The 21,997-nt window shown below is 32.5% G+C and overlaps 1 protein-coding gene across 1 annotated transcript in view; it reads right to left on the bottom strand.

Annotated features, from left to right (window-relative positions):
* Positions 1-21,997, bottom strand: part of CNKSR2 (connector enhancer of kinase suppressor of Ras 2) — a 239,101-nt gene that overhangs the window by 168,739 nt on the left and 48,365 nt on the right. The window contains exons 3-4 of the mRNA XM_006212994.4: positions 17,194-17,396; positions 3,193-3,280 (exon numbers count right to left, since the gene is read on the bottom strand). Coding sequence (XP_006213056.1) covers positions 3,193-3,280; positions 17,194-17,396 — 291 coding nt within the window. The remainder of the gene's footprint in view (positions 1-3,192; positions 3,281-17,193; positions 17,397-21,997) is intronic.

Raw genomic sequence — 21,997 nt, 5'->3', positions numbered from 1 at the left:
AAAACGTGAGATAGAATGAACTGTGACAAAGGTTATGAGCCACACTGAATGTTAAAAAGCAGAAATGGGTAATGTTAGAACAAAATGTCCTAAGAAGGGCACGGCACCCCTCTTCAAAACTGAGTGCACAGCAGGTGGAGGTTACAGAAGGTCCTTCTACGTCCTCAGTGTATTTGGGGTATTAAAATTATTTGGAGTAATTTCAGTAATTCTGTGTTTGGTCAAGACGGAATGTACTTAGAGTTCAATCTGTAAAAGCAACTCTCTCTCTATTCTACCTAACATTTCCTGATCTGTAAATAGCAAAACTTAAACCCATTATGCCTTGAAGTAAGATTCCTAAAGAGAATGTTGAGCCAAATAGTGTAGCTATTAAAGTCCTGTCGTGAGCATGAATAAGCCTCTCAGGGCAAGATCAGAATGGTATATGTTTTCTATGAAGTAGTTGTCTATACCAGGTGTTCATATATTCTGGAGACAAAAACAGCATCATTTGTTTCTGAGATGGCAGGTTCTTAAAATAGCAGAATGGGTAGGTTAATCACAACTTACATAAACTGCACTTCCATCCCTGCACATGCCTCTACAGGAAATTTTAGTTCACTGAAAATCATTTCAGCCATTCTTAATGTAACATCTGAAGGTAAGCGTGACAAAGGTATGCTCTAGAACCTGTGAGTTCTAAACAGACAATCTCCATTTCTGACTTCGCTCTATAGGTAAAAGTTAAAAGAAAGGTAACTTAAAAAAAAAAGATCACTTTGTTTATCTGCTTTTGATATGTATGAATTAAATGAAAATGAATACACCTGATTCTTCTTCAAGATTTTTCAGGATAACTTATAGTCGCCATTTAGAATTGCAGTGTTGGTTTATAAGCCAACAGAGTGGACCAGTTACTCAAAAGTTAACTTTAAGCTGGCCATTCAGATCCAGATGTTTAAAGGTGATACAAGAAATTAAAAACACCCACTTTCTGTCATAATTATGCTTGAAAATGAAGTTATTTTGGAAGGTGACATCAGATGGACTGCATTCTCATAGAACTGACAGTAAGCATGAGTTTCTCATGTATGAAAAGTTGAAAAATAAACTCTTAATTCTCCCATTTAATTCCATGGTATTTCAATTGTCTTGGGTCTCATGTATAAATGAAAAGCTTAAGTAATAATATAATACAGTCATCACAGATCTTATCATGTAGCCAATAATAATTACTGTATTATTATAACTGCATATAGATTGTTACTGTATCCAATACACTATGAATGATTATCATCCAAATACTGTGCTATAGGGACCCTTAAAGCAGAGAGAATTTCTTTTCCTCTTAGTAGAAGGGAAGAAACTAATAGTCTGCTGTCCACATCTCAAATCTTTGGTCAAGTTTTATGGCTTTAAAAATTGCTTTAAAAATATACTTTTGAAGAAATATCACTGATAATACAGAACTATAAGGAAAATTACCCATGGACTATATTATTGTTCTTTTATCCCCGTGCCCTAGATCAATGTATGAGAACCAGAATCACCTGGAAAACTAGTAAACATGCAGATTCCTGGGCCTTCCCCAGAGTACATTTGGGGTGTATTCCAAGAATCTGTATTTCTAACAGGTTTCCATGTGATGATAACGCTGATGGTCCATGAACCACACTGGACTAGCACTGCTCTAGAACATGTCAGCAAACTATGGCCCAGGTCCAAATTCAACCTGCTGCCTGTTTTTGTACAACAAGTTTTATTGGCACAGAGCCATGCCCATTCATTTCATTTACACACTGTCTGAGGCTGCTTTTGCAATATAACAGCAGAGTTGAGTAGTTGGATCAAACAACCATATAGCCTGTTCCATAAAGCCTCCTTACTGTTTGGTCTTTCACAGAAAACGTTTGCTGATCTTTGCCCTAAAATGCCATTTTCCTATTATCTATTTGAGATCTTTGAAATTCAGAAATAAAATTTACTGATATCAAATACGAAGACATGTAGTGAGACTGTTAAGAGTATTTCAAAGCTCATAAAATGTTCACCATCTTTATCTACGTCTGTGACTAACAGCAATCAGTTGCTGACTTTCTTACTGCCTGATGAATCCTGATGAATGTCTGATGTATTCCACAATTAAAAGTCACAAAGTTACTCTCATTTCTATAAGGAAAAAAATCTTAAAACTTACAGTTTCAGAGAAATGGTGCAAATAAAAATCTATACAGTACAACTAAAAATATACTGAAGCATTTAAATCTGTATTAATAAAATTCCTTATTTGAGAAAATGCAGGCAATATAAGAAACTCTTCTTAATTATCCCTGGTAGTAAAGGACAGGAGTAGAAGAATAAATTAAATCATCAATTTCCCCAATAATCTTTCGCATCATTATATTTTATCCTCAGCTTTCCCTGTTTCTGCATCACTGGACAGGTTAACAAATAATGGCATCCTGAAAAAGTAGCAGCAATAGCAATAGGTTGGCATGAGTCTCACACAGAGTGGTGGCCATAGGCCTCAGACCTCTCGGATATGATTTACTATAAGATTTAAACAAATGTTTGCAGGATGTATATTATTCAATTAACTACTCAACCATTTCTCCGTATCTTATGCCAGGCTTGATTCAAACATTTATATTAGCTGCTGTAGCCCTGGAGGCATTTGATTTGGTAGTACCAGGCTTAAATAATACTCGAATTAAAAAAAAAAACACATCAGGTCATGTAAGTAGATCACTTACATGATTAAAGTGATAATTAAAGCTATTATGTATATTTGTCTGTATGTACGCCTATATAAATGAAACCATAGTTGTATTAATAAGAAACTAATAGTGTCTTACAACAAAAGTCTCAGATTATTATCCAAATGGGGCAATTTAATTTTGTGAAAGGCAATGTAGTTTAGTCATCCCCACTAAAAGTGTGAGACTAACAGACTTACTTATTATAATGATGTCTCTAGAGGTTCAGGTTACTTTTACATCTATCTGCTTAATAAAACCCTTCTTTACTGGTCTATATGAATACTTTTCCAGCAAATAATTTCATATTTGGTTTCTTTAGAACCATCTGTCTTTGAATGAGAAAAATCCCCAAAACAGTATCTTATAAACTCTTGGTAAATGGGAGTACTTCTCATTGTTAGAATATGAAATAGCTAATAAATTAACAGAAAGAAAGTTTATCAGCTAATACCTGTTGCACGATTGTTGTTAATTCCAAGCAGAGCTGTATGACATTATTCCTTGTAACTGAATAGTCTGTGACAGCAGCAAATGGTGACCTATAAAGAGAAAACGAAAACCGTGATTAACAGGAACAGCTTTTGAAAAGTCCCAAAATACAGCAGCCTAAAATAAGATTTTGAATAATATGAAATAAATTGTTCTGAAGTTTACATAGTGATAAACAATATTTGGGGCATATTTAAGGAAAAAATTGAGAGAAATGTTAAGAAGAGAAACTCAAGGAACAATGGTCGCTTTCCATCAAATTTCTCTTTTTCTTTTTAGCTCTTAATATTTAAAAGTTCTTTGGTACTTTTTACAAGGTCTCTTCACTACATCTAAAATAAAACAACAACAAAAAAAATACTTTACAGGTTTTTATTTTAATTTTTTTTTTTAATGGAGGGACTGGAGATTGACCCCAGGACCCTGTGCATGCTAAACATGCACTCTATCACTAAGCTATGCCCTCCCCTCCAAAAAGAATACTTTAGACAAAGACAATATTTTAGTTTATTTCCAAATGAAGCTAGGATTTTGAGTACAGTATCTTTCTGAAATAGTCACAATTAAGAGCTAATAATAATGACAGCTAACATTATGTGCTAGTTACTGTTCTAAATGCTTTACATGCACCAACTAATTTTCACAACTCTTACAAGATAGGCATTATTATTATTCCCATTTTACACATGAGAAACTTGAGGTACAGAAAGGTTAAGTGGGAAGTATTAAATGGTGGACCTAATATTCAAGTCCAGGATTTCTGACTCTAGAGCCCATCCCCGCAGAGAGTTAAACATTAATATTCCACCTCTAGGTTTTCACTTGTACTAAACCAATTATTTATGTCACTTCACATCCTTTTACAAACAACTTGTTATATAAATAACATATATTGGTATAAAGTTTATATTTTCAAGAATGTTACAGACAGATAGCAGCAGTCTTCTTGAGTAAGTCAATGAGCAAATGAATTCACAGTGGCTTTCCATTACTCCTTATCCTCTTTCTTGTATGTGAATGACAATCAGGTTTTTGTAGGGCCAAAGCTTACATGATTTTGGAGGCCTAATTTAAAGAAAACAAAATCACAAATAGAAGACATGATGGTAAAATTTACCAGATTACTGAAACTTTAGTGCTTTAGATTTCTCTACTGATAACTCTTTAGGCAATTTACTCAAAATGATTATATAAAACTGCTTCCTGGTTATAAACTGAATTTATCTCTTCTAGAAAACTCTAAAACTCAAACACCTCTCATTCTCACAGGGGTCCAAAAGACAAGAGGCTCTTTATTGGTTACATTTTTTTTAAACCATATTTTTCACTTATGTATTTTGGCCATTCTAGTAGCTATGTATTTAATCTGCATTTCCCCAAAGTTATAAGTATTTTTTCTATTTACATATTATCTACATCGAAGTTATCTCTATTTCCCTAATAATTTTCTAACTGGTGATGCTGTTCGTCTTTATGTACATATTTGCTAACCACATATATTCTATAGTGAAATGTCTGCTCAAGCCCTTTGCCCATTCTTTACTTAGATTTTTGGTATTTCTACTATTGAGTTTAGAGAGTTCTTAATAGTTTCTGTATACTAGTCCTTTGTTGAATAGGTAACCTGTAAAATTTCTTCCCAGTCTATGGCTTGTCCTTCCATCCTTTTAACAGAATCCTTAGCAGGTCAAATTTTTTTTATTTTAATGAGGTCGAAGTATTGATAGTTACTTTTCTGGATTATTCGTTTAGTGTTGTATCTAAGAAATCTTCACCTGACTCGCCCATGTCTTCTTCTAAAGGCTTTATAATTTTTTTCCATTTAGATCTATGATCCATTTTTAAGTCAATCTTTGTGTAAGGTGTAAGGTTTAGGCTGAGGTTCACTTTTCTCTCTATGTCTATCCAAGTGTTCAAACACCATTTGTTGAAAAACTATCCATTCTCCAGTGAATTGCTTTTGCTCTTTAGTCAAAAATCATCTAACCATACGTATAAAGATATAGCTCTGGACTCTCTGTGTCTATCCTACCACCAATACCAGTTTTGATCACTGAAGTTATAGAATATTTAAAATAGTACTAAAAAACTTCAAAATTGATGAAGTATTCTGGTCCCTTTGCTTTTTAATACAAATTTTAGAATCATATTGTCTGTTGCTATAAAAAAATTCCTGCTGTAATTTTAATGTGAATTTCATTAAACCTACAGGAAGATTTGAGAATTGACATCTTAGTTGAGTCTTCTAATCCATGAACCACAATATGTCTCTCTGTTTATTTAGATCTTGTTTGATTTCATACGTCAATGTTTTACAGTTTTCACATACAGATCCTGTAGACATTTTGCTAAATTTATATATAGGCAAATTATTAATTCTACAGCAACTGTAAATTGTACCAATGTTTTTACTTTTAGTTTCCAACTATTCATTGCTGGTATATAAGATGATTAATTATTCTGCGTGGACTTCGTATATTACAACCTTGCTTAATTCACTTACTAGTTCAAATGGATGTTTTCTAGATATCTTGGAATATTTTACACAATGACACATTACCTGCAAATAAGAAAAGTTTCATTTCTTCCTTTCTAATCTCTATGTCTTTTATTTCCTTTTCTTACCTACTATACTGGATATGACTTTTAACACATTATTAAACAGGAGGGATGAAAAGGGAGAGCCTTACCTCATTCCCAATCTTAGGAGGAAGGCATTCAGTCTTTCACAATAAAATACAAGGTCAGCTGTTGCTTTTTATATTTGCCTTATACCAAGTTGAGACAGTACCATCACTCTATTCCTACTTTGCTGAGAATTTTTCTCATGAATGGGTACAAGATTCTACCAAAAGCTTTTTTTACATTAACTGATAAATTCATATAATTTTTACTCCATAGTACATTAACATGGTAGATTACACTGATTTATTTTCAAGTAGTGAAGCAGCCTTGCATACGTGGAATAAATCTCATTTAGTCAAGGTGCAAAATTCTATTTATATATGGTTGGATTTGGATCGCCAATATTTTGTGGAGGATATTAACATATAAGTTTGAGAAATATTGGTCTGTTTTTTTTTTGTACCGTCTCTGTTGGGTATTGGGATCAGGATAATGATTGTGTCATAAAATAAGATGGAAAGGATAACGTCCATGTCTACTTTCTGGAAAAGATTGTGTAGAATTAGTGTCATTTTTTCTTTAACCATACAGAATTCACCAGTGAAATCATCTAGGCCTGGACCTTTTTCTCCTTACCTTAAAGAGTTTCTAAGTACAATTCAATTTCTTTCATAGTTACAGGGTTATTCAGAGAATCTATTTCATCTTGGGTAAGTTTCAGTAGTTTGTGTTTTTGAAGGAATTGATCCATTTCATCTAAGCTGTCAAATGCATGTATAAAGAATTATTTGTAGTATTCCTTTATTATCCTTTTAATTTTGATTGACTTCTCAACATACTGTTTCCGTTTTCAGTTTCATTGATTTCTGCTCTTTTATCATTGTTATTATTATTTGCTCCCTTCTGCTTGCTTTGGGCTTATTTTACTCTTATTGTCTGCTTTTCTTTTTCTTTAATTTTATTTTTTAAAGAATATTTAAGGTAAGATCTACCCTCTTAACAAAATTTTAACTGTAAAATACTATTGTTAACTATAGGTACAATGTTCTACAGCAGATCTCTAGAACTTTTCATCTTATTAAGTGAAATTTTATGCTCATGATTTTTGATTAGCAATTATTTTTCTATTTTCTTGGGATGGGAGCTTAGATATCTGATTTGCAATCTTTCATTCAGTGCTATAAATATCCCTTTCAGCACTGCTTTAGCTGTGTGCCACAAAAAATATGACTTGTTCTAATTTTCATTCTGTTCAATATTTCTTTTTATTTCCCTTGAGATTTCCTCTTTTATCCACAGATTACTTAGAAGTGTGTTGTTTGATTTCTAGTTTGACTCCATTACAGTTAAAGAACACATTCTAACTGATTTAAATTATTTTAAATGTGTTGAAGTTTGCTTTATGATGCAGATATGGTATACCTTCATGAATGTTCCATGGGCATTTGAGAAGAATCTGTATTCTATTGTTGTATGATGAAATGCTCTAGAAATGACAGCTATATCTTGTTATTTGGTGGTGGCGTTCATCTCTTCTAATCCTTACTGACTTTCTGTTCTGAGAGTGGAGATGAAGTATCCAACTGTAATTGTGGGTTTATCTATTTCTTCTTTTAGTGATGTCACTTCTTGTTTCACATACTTTGAAGTGCTGTTGTTTGGTATACACATCTTAGCAATTTCTGCTTCTTTTTTGTATTGTCTATTTATATGCTCATCGACTGCATTTTGGGTTTCTTTGTTCTTAATTTAAAAGTAACATTCACACATTAACCCTCTGCTTCTCATAACCATTTGTTGCAAGTATTTTTCCCAGATTGTCATCTGTCTTAGTCATGTTTTTCAATTTTATGTAGTCAAACAGTGTATTTCTTTGCATTTTATTCCATATTTTAAAAGACTTAATAAGTCTACATCTAGAAATCATTTTTTGTCTATATTTTCTCCAGTTTTCTTATGGATTTACATTTTCCACTTAGTAAATGATATACCTAAAATTATTTTAGTGAACAGGTAGTGTTCTATCATTATTTATTTCCCAAAGGCTTAACCAAGTGCCCCAATTCTATTAAATGATCCTTTCTTTTTCCAGTGGTTTTAACATATTGTTTTCCAAATGATTTTATATACCACAGTCTATTATGAGCTGTATTTCACTACCGTTTATTCCAATTCCAAAACAGTGTATTTTTCAATGCAATTTATCAAAACAGTAGACATTAAGAATTCAAATAATTAGAAGAAAATATATGTAATTAATTAATCTATTATCTCAGTTAAACAAATAGAATTAAACTTTTTAACTGTAAGCAGGAATCCACTTAAAAAAAATTTATCCTGATGCGAGGTTTCTAAAACATGACTGTAGGGGTCACTGCATAGCTGTATCTAAATTTACTAAAACTCATTAAACTTAAAATGGATAAATTCTATAGAATGTAAATTAAGCCTCAATAAAACTATTTTTAAAAGATGTATAATATAAGAACTTCTAGGAAAAAAATCATTAAAAAAAAAACTACCCCAATACCATTTTTTGCTGCATTGAAGCATAAAAATTGGCATTTTAATTAAAAATTGAAAAATGCTTCTGGCATGATTAGAAAGAGCTTGGATTCCTAGTTTTGCAAAGGTCAAAGTCTGTTAATAAAATCTAAAAACATCATTCAAAAGTGAAGAGATGAAGTACAGCATGATTTTTCCCATAAAATCTTTAAAAAAGACTCTCATTTAATCTTTAAAATGTACCAAAAAAAAAAATCTATTTGATGACCAAACGCCTGTAGCAAACAATTCTAAGGCATGTTTCCCACTTCCCTGACCACTTGTATTTCAAGTAGGACAAGTTTCTCACTTAAGATTAAATGTCAAGGAAACTGGAAAAAAAAAAAATCTAAACATATACCAAGGAAAGCACTGATTTTTATCTTGCAGTGAATTCCCCTGAAGTTTTCATTTTAAGGGCAAATCACATAAATTATACTAAGAACCATTCTTAGCCAACAGATATTAATGTTTGGTACAATGATTTTGACTATACATATACATAAATAAAAGACTGATAGGTTCCAATCTTTGTGAGTTACCAAAGATGAACATGCAATCGTGACTTAATGATCATCTATGAGCTAAAGAGACAGATATTTGCAAAATAGTTGAACATGATCAGCTTGAAAACAAAATGAAATTGAGAGGAATGTGTTCCTAAATCTAAAGAAACCCCAAGCTAGAGCTCAGAGTACTTTAAAATACAAAACAAAACAAAACAAAAAACACATGGCTGGCTCTAAGTAAATGAAATTAAATTAACGGCAGGAAAGCTTTTTGGTGCCAGAAACTTAAAAAAAAAAAAAAGATAAAATCCTTTGCTTATTAACAAATGGCCATTACAGGAACTACCCTATTAGATCTTAAAAGTTAGGCAATTGTCCTCGTAAAATCATAATATGGATAATATACAATGTTTATACTTCTTTCTAGTGAAAACGTTTATGGCCATATAAGAAATTATTCATTGCACATTCTTTTCAAACAAAAGCATCACATTTATGGAAAGGTTACTAATGGTTCAGAAATTCCAAACAAATTAGAAGCTAATAAGAAAAACAAAGAAGTTAATTAGGAAATCTGGAAGGCCTTACTATTTCTCAGGTTGGTACTGCTGAGCCTGAGGGGCAGTCTATGAATAGTGGCCTTGCTAACACCACCGCTCACTTCTGGAACAAGAGGTGCCAAGTGGGGAGCAGTGAGCACATGAGAGGAAATAAGACCTAAAGACAATGAGACACAGGATCTGGTAGTGTCTGAGGTAGTTTTCTTTTGTCTCTGTAATTGTTTTCCTGGTATAGAAATAATTTGTGTCCTACAGTTTCATAGGTTGGAAGAAGAAATTAATTCAACCACTTTCTTAGATAAGGCAAAAATATCAAAGAATGTAATTTTTTTCCTTAGCATCCTCTTAGGCCTTAAACAAAGGTTTTCAGTGATATAAAAAGATATCTCACTGATCCCTTCAAAACACAATGGTCTTAAAATGTATTTCAGAAACAATTAGAAATAGGTATTAATGCTAAAAATGAGAGGAAAGAATAAATTTTCACTATATATAGCAAAATAAACTTTCTCTATAAATAATACTTTTGTGCATTTTAAATGATCTTTCTGTACAACGTGATACATACAGTGATCTGTAAACCTTCAAGTACAGACTGATTTGGCAAAGCCATATAAAATTGCACAAAAGATGAGGTGTGAAAAACAGCAGGATGTAGGTTAAAAATAGATAAGCAAACCATAACTTGAAAATAAACAGTAAAGCTACCAAGTGTGATTCATCTCTGAGTCTTCTCCTCTGGGAAAGTCTTGTTTCATCCAAGACAGTATTTAAAATGGGAGGAAAAAAGGATTTTGTTATCCTCAGATTTTATTTTATGCAAGAAATGTAAGGAGCTGGTTTTTGAAAATAAATGTTATCTAAATGGAAGCTCCATGAAACTGCAGCTTTTGTGATTTGTAAACATTTCCCCTAACACCCTAATGCTAATGCACTAAACATTCAAAAAGTTTTCACTGATATTAAAAAATCTCATTGATGTCTTCAAAGTAAAATATGAAATAAATTTCCTATAAATAAAATTGCATACAGCAATTTGAAGTATCAAGGCCAGAAAGAGAAAGTGGAATCCTTGTTTAGCATTTTAAGAGAAACACCACAGTACAAATAAATGTTTATATATGCCACATTCTGAAGAATCACCTCCTCAAAATTCTTTAGAATTAGACAGCATTCAATAAAGATGTAGCATGACAAAGGAACATGATAAAAGAGAAACAAGGGCTTTGTTATCACAACAAAAATAGATTCAAATTATAGTTTTCATAGTAGTGAATAGCTTCAGACAAATTACTTAATGTCTCATATGTAAAATGAGGATAATGATACCTGCTCTGTGAGAATTCAGTGAGTTGATACATGTAGAGCATCTAGTTCAGTATGGAACTAAATTGAAGAATTTTGCCTATTTCTTTTTCTTTCTCCCACTTTGACATAAAAATTGCAATAAACTCATCATATTGCTGTGCATGCAAGTTCTCCCGAAAATGGAATAAAAAATTTAATGCAAAAAAAATTTGTCACTGTTTTTTAAAAATTAAGCCAGTTGTTTAGCATCAAAATAACCATACTTAACTGACAGATTTTTTCATTCTTCAACTAAAAAATTATATTGTATTGTATACTAAAGGAATACAGTAAGGTAAAAGATCCAACGCTTGGCAATATTTGATTGCAGTGGCCATTTTAAACCTTCTAAATTAAAGCAAATCTACCATGACAAATCAAAACATTAAAAAATTTTGGTAAACATTTCTATGGAACGTTATACAATTAAGTACTTAAGTTCTAAGTTCTTCAAAAGCAAACAAAAATTTAAAAGACAAGATATATTCTTATGTTATATAAAGAAAGCATAAAAACAGATTAGTTTTCCTTTAGAACTTCATATTAACTAAATTTAATTAGAGAAGAAGTAGGGAGTTAAATCATGATTCTACAAGTCACTTGTTAGTGTTTATCCTTTGAAATTATGTAAAGGGAAAATAAGATGAATCTATTCCTCATATGGCTTTGGAGAACAAGGTCAATGAATTATAGAATGTTAGTGCATAGAAGAGAACTTCAAATTCTGTAGGTCTTACATCCTTATTCTAAATGAAAATAAAAATAGGGGTTAAGGTTCAAGGTTACCTAGGGCTAGAGACAGAGCTGAAACTCAACTCTTTTTCAGCCCTCTGCTCTTTTATACTATTTCACGATGCATTTTGGCAGGGATTCACAACAGAAGTCATGGCGAACACTGCTCTTTTGGCTTTTCTAGCATTGATTAATATGTTTTGTTTCCTGTGTAGTTTGTTGGACACACTGAAACAAGAGGACATGTGGAGTGTTGTCTTGTGCTCTTGCTGCTACCTAGGAAACATTTTTTCTTTGAAAGGAATAAAATATAACTTAAATACACATCCACTAACAATCTCTAATAAAAGTCTGGACTACTTGTCAGGAAAACAAACAGCCTAAACATTTCACCTGGCATAGTTGTAGATAAAATCCTATTACATTTAAATTGATTTTGGAACCTTCTGAAATTTATATTAGCCAAGGAGCAGTTAAGATATTCATACAATACATGGCAGAGGAAGAAGCAAAGTCAAGTTCCCCAAAACAGAAGTAGCACTCATCATTTACCTTTCTTCTTTTCCAACACCTCTAAAAGATTAAGAATCTATGAAAAGTGGAAGTTAACTTTATACAAAACTATCCTGAAATACAAATCCTGAAAAGTCACAGAAAAATTTCTTCAAAGAGTTCACTTACCTTACAACCAACCCATGCATTCCAGTTTTCATGAATTCTAAGTAAAAACACTGAACTGTTACTGGTGAGATCACATATATCCTATTTTTTCACAAACTTTGTCTTACCCTACCTAATCTCTCAGCATTTGATCATCTCCTTTTTTTCCCTAAAACTCTTTACTCCCATCTTAAATGCTCTCACCACACACACAAAAGGGTAATTACGTGAGGTGAAAGACGTATCAACTAATCTTATTGTGGGAATCATTTTGCAATGTGTATTGAAATCATCATGTTGTATACCTTAAACTTATGCAATGTTATATGTCACTTCTATCTTAATAAAGTTGGGAAAAAAATAAAACAATACTCAAATCTCAAAAAAAAAAAAAACCAACAGCCCACCCTCACACACAAATACACAAACAAAACAACAACAATAAAAACCTCTTTACTCTCTTTGCTTCCATGACACCACTCTCAACTAATCTTACCCTATTGAGTCTCTGAATAGGCCTTCTTATTTTTTCAATAAGCTGAACTTCTAATCAACCTTCAGTTGGTGGTGGTCTGCAGAGGTCACTCCTTATTCCAGTTCTCCTCATCATTCACTCAAAACAAATTTATTGAGTAGCCACTATAGGCCAGGAACTCTTCTACATAATTGTGATAGCAGTGAACCAAGAAGATGAAAATCCCTGCTCGCTTGAAGCATACATCACATACAGAGTAGTCAGACAAAAACAATAATAATACATAAGTACATTATATAGTGTTACAAGGGTTTAAGGGTGATGGAAAACAAATAAAGCAGGTTAAGAGGAATCCATTATAAAGATCTCCTTAGACCTCCACATTAATATGTGCAAGACTATTCCCAAATCTCTATTGAGCATATGCCTTTTCTAAGCAGCAATATTGTGAAGACCTTTTCACAGTCTATAATGGCCAACACTCAATACTTGTCTTCCACCATAACCTGTTCCTCCTATTTTGATAATGGCATAACCATCCACTGGGTCAGCCAAGTCAGAGACTTCTTATTCATCCCAGATGTCTCTGGTTTCCTTAATCTCTACTTCTATCTCTAACATTCTTCTGTACTCACTGCTGCTTCTCTAAATAAAGATCTCAGTAAATAGCAATGGAGAGAAACAACTCTGTAGTCAGATTCCTGGAATGAATCCTGGCTCCATCACTTACATCTTATTTGGTTTTGAACTGAACTTGTTACTTTTCCTATTGTAAAATGAAGACAACCCTCCTAGGGTTGTTTTGATTAAATGAGTATGGCTGGCAGCATCTGAATCACCAACAGTAGCAGCAGCAGGATTCCAGTGGCACCACTCCACAGTGGCAGGTTCAATATCCATGGGTTCAACAGACCTCCAATTGAAAATATTTGGGAAAAAATTCCAGAGAGTTCAAAAGAGTAAAATTTGAATTTGCTGCCTATTGGCAATTATTTACATAGTATTTACAATGTTTTAGGTATTATAAATAATCTACAGATGATTTAAAGTATAAAGGAGGATATGAATAGATTATATGCAAATATCATTTCATTTTATATAAGAGATTTTGGTATCTGAGGTGGTCCTGGAACCAATGCCCTGGAGGATACTAAGGGACAAATATTCCTAAAATAACCTCTTAACTGGTTTCCCTTCTTCCAGCCTTATTCTTCAGTAATCTTTCCCAACACTACAGCCCAACTATTCTTCAAAATTCAAAGGTTTGAACACAACAATAACTTTAAACAGCTCCCCACTGCCTTCAGCATAAATGCCTTAGCATGGCAAAGAATTCTTTTTCTCCTTTCTTTCTTTTAAAACAAGCTGTTAATATACAATCATTATAGGCAAGCCAGGCTGGAGCTGAACTTCCCTGCGGAAAAACCTTCAAAATATAAACTTCAGTTTCTTTTTTCAATTTACAGTCTCAGGAGAAGACTTTAAAGTTATCACAAAGTTGTCTTTTTTTTTCCCTTCCAAGTATACATTTCATTTTTATGCTCAAAATGTAAAGTGGCCCTTGATTTAATTATCACCGTGGTATGACAAAGCATAAAACAAGCATTGTGAGAAACTTTGCAGCAGTGGAAGCCAAACACATGATTTAAATTATTCCTTCAGGCTTTTTGTCACATTTTCCCTTCCTATGAAACAAACACAAAACACCATTGATTGACTTCATGGACTGCTGTGAACGCGTAGATGCACTCACGTACGTTTGTAAATGAATTGGCATTTACTAAGAGCATCTTACTAGATGATAAAAATAATGTCACCATAAAAATTATAATACAATAAAATCTAAGAAACTATTATATAGTGTCCTAGAAGCCATTATGTGTTTTTATAAACAGCCATATCTGCCATTAAGAAGTAAAAATATTCTCGGGGTGAGGGTATAGCTCAAGTGGTAAAGCACATACTTACCATGCATGAGGTCCTGGGTTCAATCCCCAGTACCTCCTCTAAAAATAAATAAATAAACCTAATTACCTACCCCCTCAACAAAAAATAAAAGAAGTTAAAATATTCTCTAATCATTCTATTTATTTATTTAACAAGTAGTAGGATAAAAGCAAATTAATGAAATTTGACAAATCTAAATATCAGGGCTGAGCAAATTTATAATTACAGGACAGCTGATAGGTATTAGAAGATATAACTAAAATGAAATATGTTTTCTTTAAGTTTTCTGATTACTGAGAAGCCTCTTGAAACAAGTGTATTATATTACTTAAGGATAAGCCATATTTTAAGTATATTTACTTCCTGACCATTATATAACTTGTAGAATTTATAAATTTAAACTGCAATTACTTTATATAATTCATAAACGTGGTTTAGACAATTATGAGAATTTTAATGATGTCATAATATAAAAGAAACAGGTTGTTCACCAATGAATTACCAAAAAGCTAATAATATACAGCTTACTGTTCAGATCTGGATTTAGTATTATCATATTATATGTTATTACTAATTTGTATAAAATTAGACAATATAGAATTAAGTAAAATTACCTTAAATTTACCTCAGACATATAAATTTTTTATGTCTTTTTTAATATAAGGTCTCATATTTTTAAAAAGTCAAAATACAGCTGACCCTTGAATGAGAGTGTTAGGGTTGCCAACTCCACACAGATGAAAATCCACATGTAACTTTATAATCAGTCCTCCAAGGTATTTTATTACTTTGGGTGCTATTTTAAAGGGGATTGTTTCTCTACTTTCTTTTTCTGTTGATTCATCATTAGTGTCAAGAAATGCCACTGATTTTTGAACATTAATCTTGTAACCAGCTACTTTGCTGAATTCTTCTATCAGCTCTAGTAGTTTTTGTGTGGACCTTTTAGGGTTTTCTATATATAGTAACATGTCATTGGCATATAGTGAGACTTTTACCTCTTCTTTTCCAATTTGGATCCCTTTTATTTCTCTCTCTTGCTGTGGCTAGGCCTTCCAAGACTATGTTGAATAGGAGTGGTGATAGTGGGCATCCTTGCCTTGTCCCAGATTTTAGTGGGAAGCTTTTGAGTTTTTCACCGTTGAGTACTATGCTGGCTGTAGGTTTGTCATATATAGCTTTTATTATGTTGAGATATGTTCCCTCTATGCCCACTTTGGTGAGAGTTTTTATCATAAATGGCTGTTGAATTTTATCAAGTGCTTTTTCTGCATCTATTGAGATGATCATGTGGTTTTTGTCCTTTCTCTTGTTGATGTGATATATTACATTGATTGATTAGCGTATGTTGAACCACCCTTGTGTCCCTGGGATGAGCCCCACTTGGTCATGATGTATAATCTTTTTTATGTGTTGTTGGATTCTATTTGCTAATATTTTGGTGAGGATTTTGGCGGCTATGTTCATCAGTGATATTGGCCTATAATTCTCTTTTTTGGTAGTGTCTTTGCTTGGTTTTGGTATCAGGGTGATGGTGGCTTCATAGAATGAGTTTGGGAGTATTCCCTCCTTTTCAATCTTCTGGAAGAGTTTGAGAAGGACTGGTATGAGTTCTTCTTTGTACGTTTGGTAGAATTCCCCGGCATATCCACAGATTAAACCAACTGATGATGATCATATAGTATTGTAGTGTGTATTTACTGAAAAAAATTCAAACCCATGTTGTTCAAGGGTCAACTGCATATATATGTATATGCATGTAAATCCTACTGACATTGATTCAAGAAAGAATTCTAGTAAAATTGTACATTAGCAGAGTTTCTGTGAGAGACAAAGTGTATTTTGAAATCTGATTATTTAAGCATTATAACTCAGTGTCTGCCCCTTTCAAAAAATTCTCCAAAATGAAAGTTTATTTAGTTTTTTTAAATAGTTGCAATGTTTTATCATTAAAATGTTTAACCACAGATACAACTTTAATCTAACATTTTTCATTTTATATTATGAAAACATCATTTTATGTGTTTCAAAACAAAATTAACTGAACTAGCAAAAAAGGACCAAAACCACGTTTACAATATCCAAAACTGACTGTGCAATGTGAATAATAATAAAGAATGAACAAAAGCAAGGGTAATGAGACAAGCAATGCATGCTACGAAAGTGTCAGTGTCCAACTACCCATTTAAAACAGTGAATAGAATCCTGATGGTCACTTTCTTAAATACAACCAATTAATGAAAAAAACACAGAGAATCAGGAGACAAGGCAGTATTACAAATCTTATTATAACTGTCAAAAAAGATTTTGCTTATAAAGTGGCAAAGGTATTTTTAAATTGTCAGGGAGTAATTATTGATTGGCTAAACTTAGTTGGGTATAAAATTTTGCAAACAATTAGTATCTATTTGATGACACACCTATATTGTGGTAAATCATAATGAGACATCTGTTATTTAATATTCCTCTACTTGTTCAATCTTTTCACAAGAAAACATGAAACAACGTTATATTAAAACTGGTATCTGAGGAGGATAACCTATGAAACATGTGGAAGATTTTACCTGTCCAACCAGGCAAGCAGACTCTTGGCTGCTCCAATCAGATCCACAACCGAAGTCAGAAAATCATTTGGCAATTTTCGGCTGGTTCGCCCATCATAATGGCCACTCCTTCTCCTCCCTGTTATAAAATTCTGTAGATTTTTGGCAGATGCATTCAGCTTGTGAGAAAGGGTTTTTAGATTTTCTGTTTCCAAGCCATAATTCTGAATTATAAAGAGAGAACAAACATACTTAAAGTCAATATTTTATTCATTCATGAAAATATTTACTGAGTGCTTTACTATACTTGACTATATGTATAAGCAATGAAACAAATATTAAGAGGCACACATAAATAAGATAGGATTCCTAGCCTAGCAGAACACATACATAATCAAATGAGGATTTAGGGAAACGTCAGCTAAACAAAATGAACATGCAAAGAAGGGGCACTGTATGTTGGAACTATGCCGCCCAAGACAGAAAGATTATAAGGACTCATAAGCATTTTTTAAAAAAACCCAAACCTAAGTTCATTTACTTGTGAAATTCATTATCAACAATTATTTTTCAGTATCTATTCTATTAGCATATGCATAGTCATGAGTATAGGTACTAGAAAAATTCTGCTTCCCCTAAATGAGCAAAGTAAGCAAAACCCAGCAATAAAATGAAACAGCAAAAGATAAATCATATGCAAGATAACTTTTCTTCTGTGTCTCCTCCACAATGACTCACATAAGAAGTTTGTTTTATAAAATGGTATACCTGGAAAACCTCTACATCTTCAGGGGAACCAATAGACTTTCTCTCTTTTATAATACAAATTATAAAACTAAACTTATTTTTAATTTTGTCATGGTTGCATTAGCTTACAGTCAAATATGAAGCACATCTAAAGCAATCACAATGGCTTTTTGATAAGTATTATTTGTTTTCTTCTTTCCCTTGGTCTCATTTTTCAATTTCTAATAGTATTTATTATTTTACCCTAAATATTTCATCTATAAATTATTACAGAAAAGAGTTATATCAGTAAATATAAACTTTTTTTTACCATATTATATAGGAAAATATTGTAAGATCGCCTCACACAAACTTTAGGGAAAGACTTTATAAGTTACAGTTAAATTTTACAATTGATAATTATGAGTTGTAAAACAATTCTGAGAAAGACTGGTTAATCAGATCACAGGATGACCTTAATCAAACTACTAAGCAGCATGTACGGTACTGTCATCTGTAAAGCTAAAAGTATTATTCACTTATAGAAAATCATAAAATTCAAAGTATGTTAGACAGCTTCTGAGGCCCAAATTCTGTTCGATTTACCCTGCTTTTACAGTTAAGTAAAGTGAGACACAGGGAAATTTTTTGGCTTTGCGTAAAGAGCTCAGAGCTTAGAGTAGACAGAGTTCAGAACGGGACTCTGTGAGGCCACCTGTGAGGGAATGCCTCTACCACAACTCCTTAGCATCAATAGTCTACTCCTGTTCAAGTAGGGTGGTGAGAAAAAATGAACCAAAATGGAAGATTAAATACTGGCAAGGTGAAAAAGGGAAGCAAATGGCACAATGAATGTAGCTATATTGTTGAGTCAACAACCACAAGGTACCTAGTTTATATACAATTTAGGTTTATTTTTTCAACAGTAATTTAAGAAAGAACTTAGAGGAGAAAAAAGCGGATCAGAGAAGGATTTGGATGCATAAATATTAAACACCAAGTTATGTATGTTCCCACTAAAGATTTAATAGTGATAAAAATCTGATTGTTCTTTGCTGAAAATTCACATTTTTGTTAGAAGAACTTTGTTTTGGAGCCATGGATTTGCTTTGAAAAAAAAAACCAGTATATTATATATTCACTGCTAAATTTGAATTACAGTAGTCTCTCAAGTTAAGAGGTTTGGTTTACACAAATGAAACAGTCTATTCAAATTCTATTGCATCTGAGCATGGACTACTTGTGAAACATTCATGAGATTTTATCCAGCATGCCCCTATATTAAAAAAGAAATCCTCTTATAAGAGATACTCTCTAAGGACTAGATAAGAACAACTTACAATTACGTCAACTAAACTTAAATGATAGTTCTGAAGTGCTTGAAACTATTTTCATGTTTTCCCTATGTTAAAGCATTTTCCCTTAAGTACAACAGTCTGCATTTTTCATTTTTGTGTATTAATGAATTTAATGAGAAAACATTTGTTTACAAACTATAATGATTTCTTAGAGAAGCTCAAATTATAACAGTTTATATTAGAGAGGAACCTAATCGATCAACCTGGTAACATAACTTGCACTCTGTAGCCATTATCCCCATAAAAGATTCATTTAAATTATCTCTTTATACATTAGCATCTCAAATATTTCATTAGAAAAGGTAAAAATGATTTAAAAATAATACAGATCTTCTTATAAATAAAAATCTGAAGTCAAAGTAAAAACACTTTGAAGCTTTCACACTTGATAATATTAAAAAAAATTTTAAATACAACTCAAGAATTAGAGAAGAGAAAAATCTTCTGTGCAAAACCTGGAAAGATGCCTTGAGAAGGTCTCCTAACTTGGAATCCTACTAAAGAAATAACCTATATGGAGGAAATTCAGGTGAAAAATGAGGACGCCAGAGGAATCCAGTGGTGAGAAGAGACAAAAGATGCATAGTAGAGGATGGGGAAGGAAATTCTTAATACTTATTTTAGTTAACACAAAATGTGACTACTTAAACCAATAATTCAAAAGCATTTTAAAAAAAATTCTAAAAAGTATAAAAATAGGCTGGAAGCTTATCTGTATATTAGCACCTATGTGGTCCTATTTTAACAAAAGACATGGATTAGTTGATCTCACAAGTTAATTCTTATGACAGCTCTCAATTCTAAGTAGCTCAAAATCAATTATGGACAACAGATACCTTCTTGCTATTTCTTTCATGAAAGTGGATGGTTTGTTGTGACTTGCAGTCACCAGTAAATCACTTGTAGTCCTTGCCTACCATGTGAAGAAGCAAGAAGTAAATGAAGCACCCCTTTGCTTTGGGCCAGAGGTATGCAGTTGAGAACTGCTTTGACTTTTTATAAACTGCAGGTTTATTCACTACAGATTTGCTTTTTACTGGATATGTATGGGACAACTAGGCATTACTATTGGTATAGAAAGAACTACAACAAGTAAACAAAAGCTTGGACATGAAGTGTACTTAGCTATTTTCTTTGCCCTAGGTGTTACCTTCTTGGCCAATAACATTTCTGCCAGGAAACAGATGTGACTCCACACTGATTCAATATAGTCAGTCTAGTCTTAGGGAATTGTGGCTAAGTTCATACTGTTTTTCTCTCAATTATATGCATGCAAAAGCACATGAAAGAATGAAACGAAGGAATACATTTAACATTTTAGAAAATCAAGTTGGCTATATCCTTACTAGTGGCAAATTCTCGCTAAACATCTAACTGAAAATATTCAGTATTGGCACCACATACTTTACAATGTCAATGCTACTTTATTTAGAGCTCTTAATGTGAATGCATCATGTAGCAGGTGTTTAGGTTTTACAATATTTTGCTTTATAAATATGAGTGAGTCCTAAAAGGACTGCTTTAATGACTTTTTCAGAATTGAATTATTTTGAGATGAATGAACCAAGCAATTATGCTGCAAAGAAACAAATCCTAGCAATTGCAGACATCAAATTTTTCATGCAAAATACCTATTACATGAAAAGTACATGAAGAATGAAATGAAAACTGTTCTTATCCTGTCATAAATGATTCACTTGTACTTCTCAATAAAAGGTGTATTGTCAGAACATAAATTAAAGACTATACATTAAATTATATATATTTTATTTATGCTTTACTATTTCAGTGAATACAATGTGCTCTCTACTGAAGCACACCAAATGATAGCATAACAGCTCCAAAGAGTTAATACAACTCTAAACTATGAACAGCTTATTTCTTTCTAGGATAGCATGGTATAAACAATATAGTTGGTGCTTAATAAATGCATGAATGAACAAGTTACTAAATAAATCTTTGATTTTCATCATCTGCTGTAACATTTATTTCCCATCAGGACTAATTTTAAGACAAGGCAGATGAAACTATTCCATGGCTTAAAAGAAACAAAGAATTTGGTACTTTTTCTGTGTCTTCCTTATCCTAGGAACAGAAACTTCAGAGTCAGAGGCTGTATAGGCAACAGAAAAAAATACAGTTCTCTGGAGAAAGGCACAGAACTTCATTCAGTAATATAGCATTAATTTAACAACCCCTATATGCTAATAAGCACTGGGCAGAAAGCATATCGAGGACTGAAAAACCTAAGCAAAGAATAATAATGTGATACAAAGTATAAGTTGCCATTCTTCCCATTACTTCACATTCTGCAGTAGCCGAATCAAAATTCTCATTTTACTCTGAACACCCCATACTCTTCCACAATTCTGTCTTTACACATATTTCTACTGCCTAGATAACTTTTCTCCAACTTTTTGTCTGGCAAACATCTACTAATCTTGCAAGTCCCAAAGCAAATCCCACCTACACTTCCTGGATCCCTGTAGCGTTCATCATCTCCTTCTGCACTCCCCTGGGATTTTCTTTAAATCTATATTATCTTTTAATGACTGCTGTCTTCTTTACTAGACTGTATAATATTCTATGAGCACAGACTATGCCTTTTTCATCTTTGTATTCCCTGCAGTAGGACTGCATGAGCATGAATGTATATATTTGTTAAAAGAATAAATGAATACAAAAGAACACAGTAATGCCATTTCCAGCAACATGGATGCATCTGGAGATTGTCATTCTAA

This window comes from Vicugna pacos, chromosome X, assembly GCF_048564905.1.
Source record: "Vicugna pacos chromosome X, VicPac4, whole genome shotgun sequence".
In the NCBI taxonomy this organism is placed as follows: Eukaryota; Metazoa; Chordata; class Mammalia; order Artiodactyla; family Camelidae; genus Vicugna; species Vicugna pacos.
The sequence above is the reverse complement of the archived record's forward strand: the minus strand, read 5'-3'. Positions and strand labels throughout refer to the sequence as shown.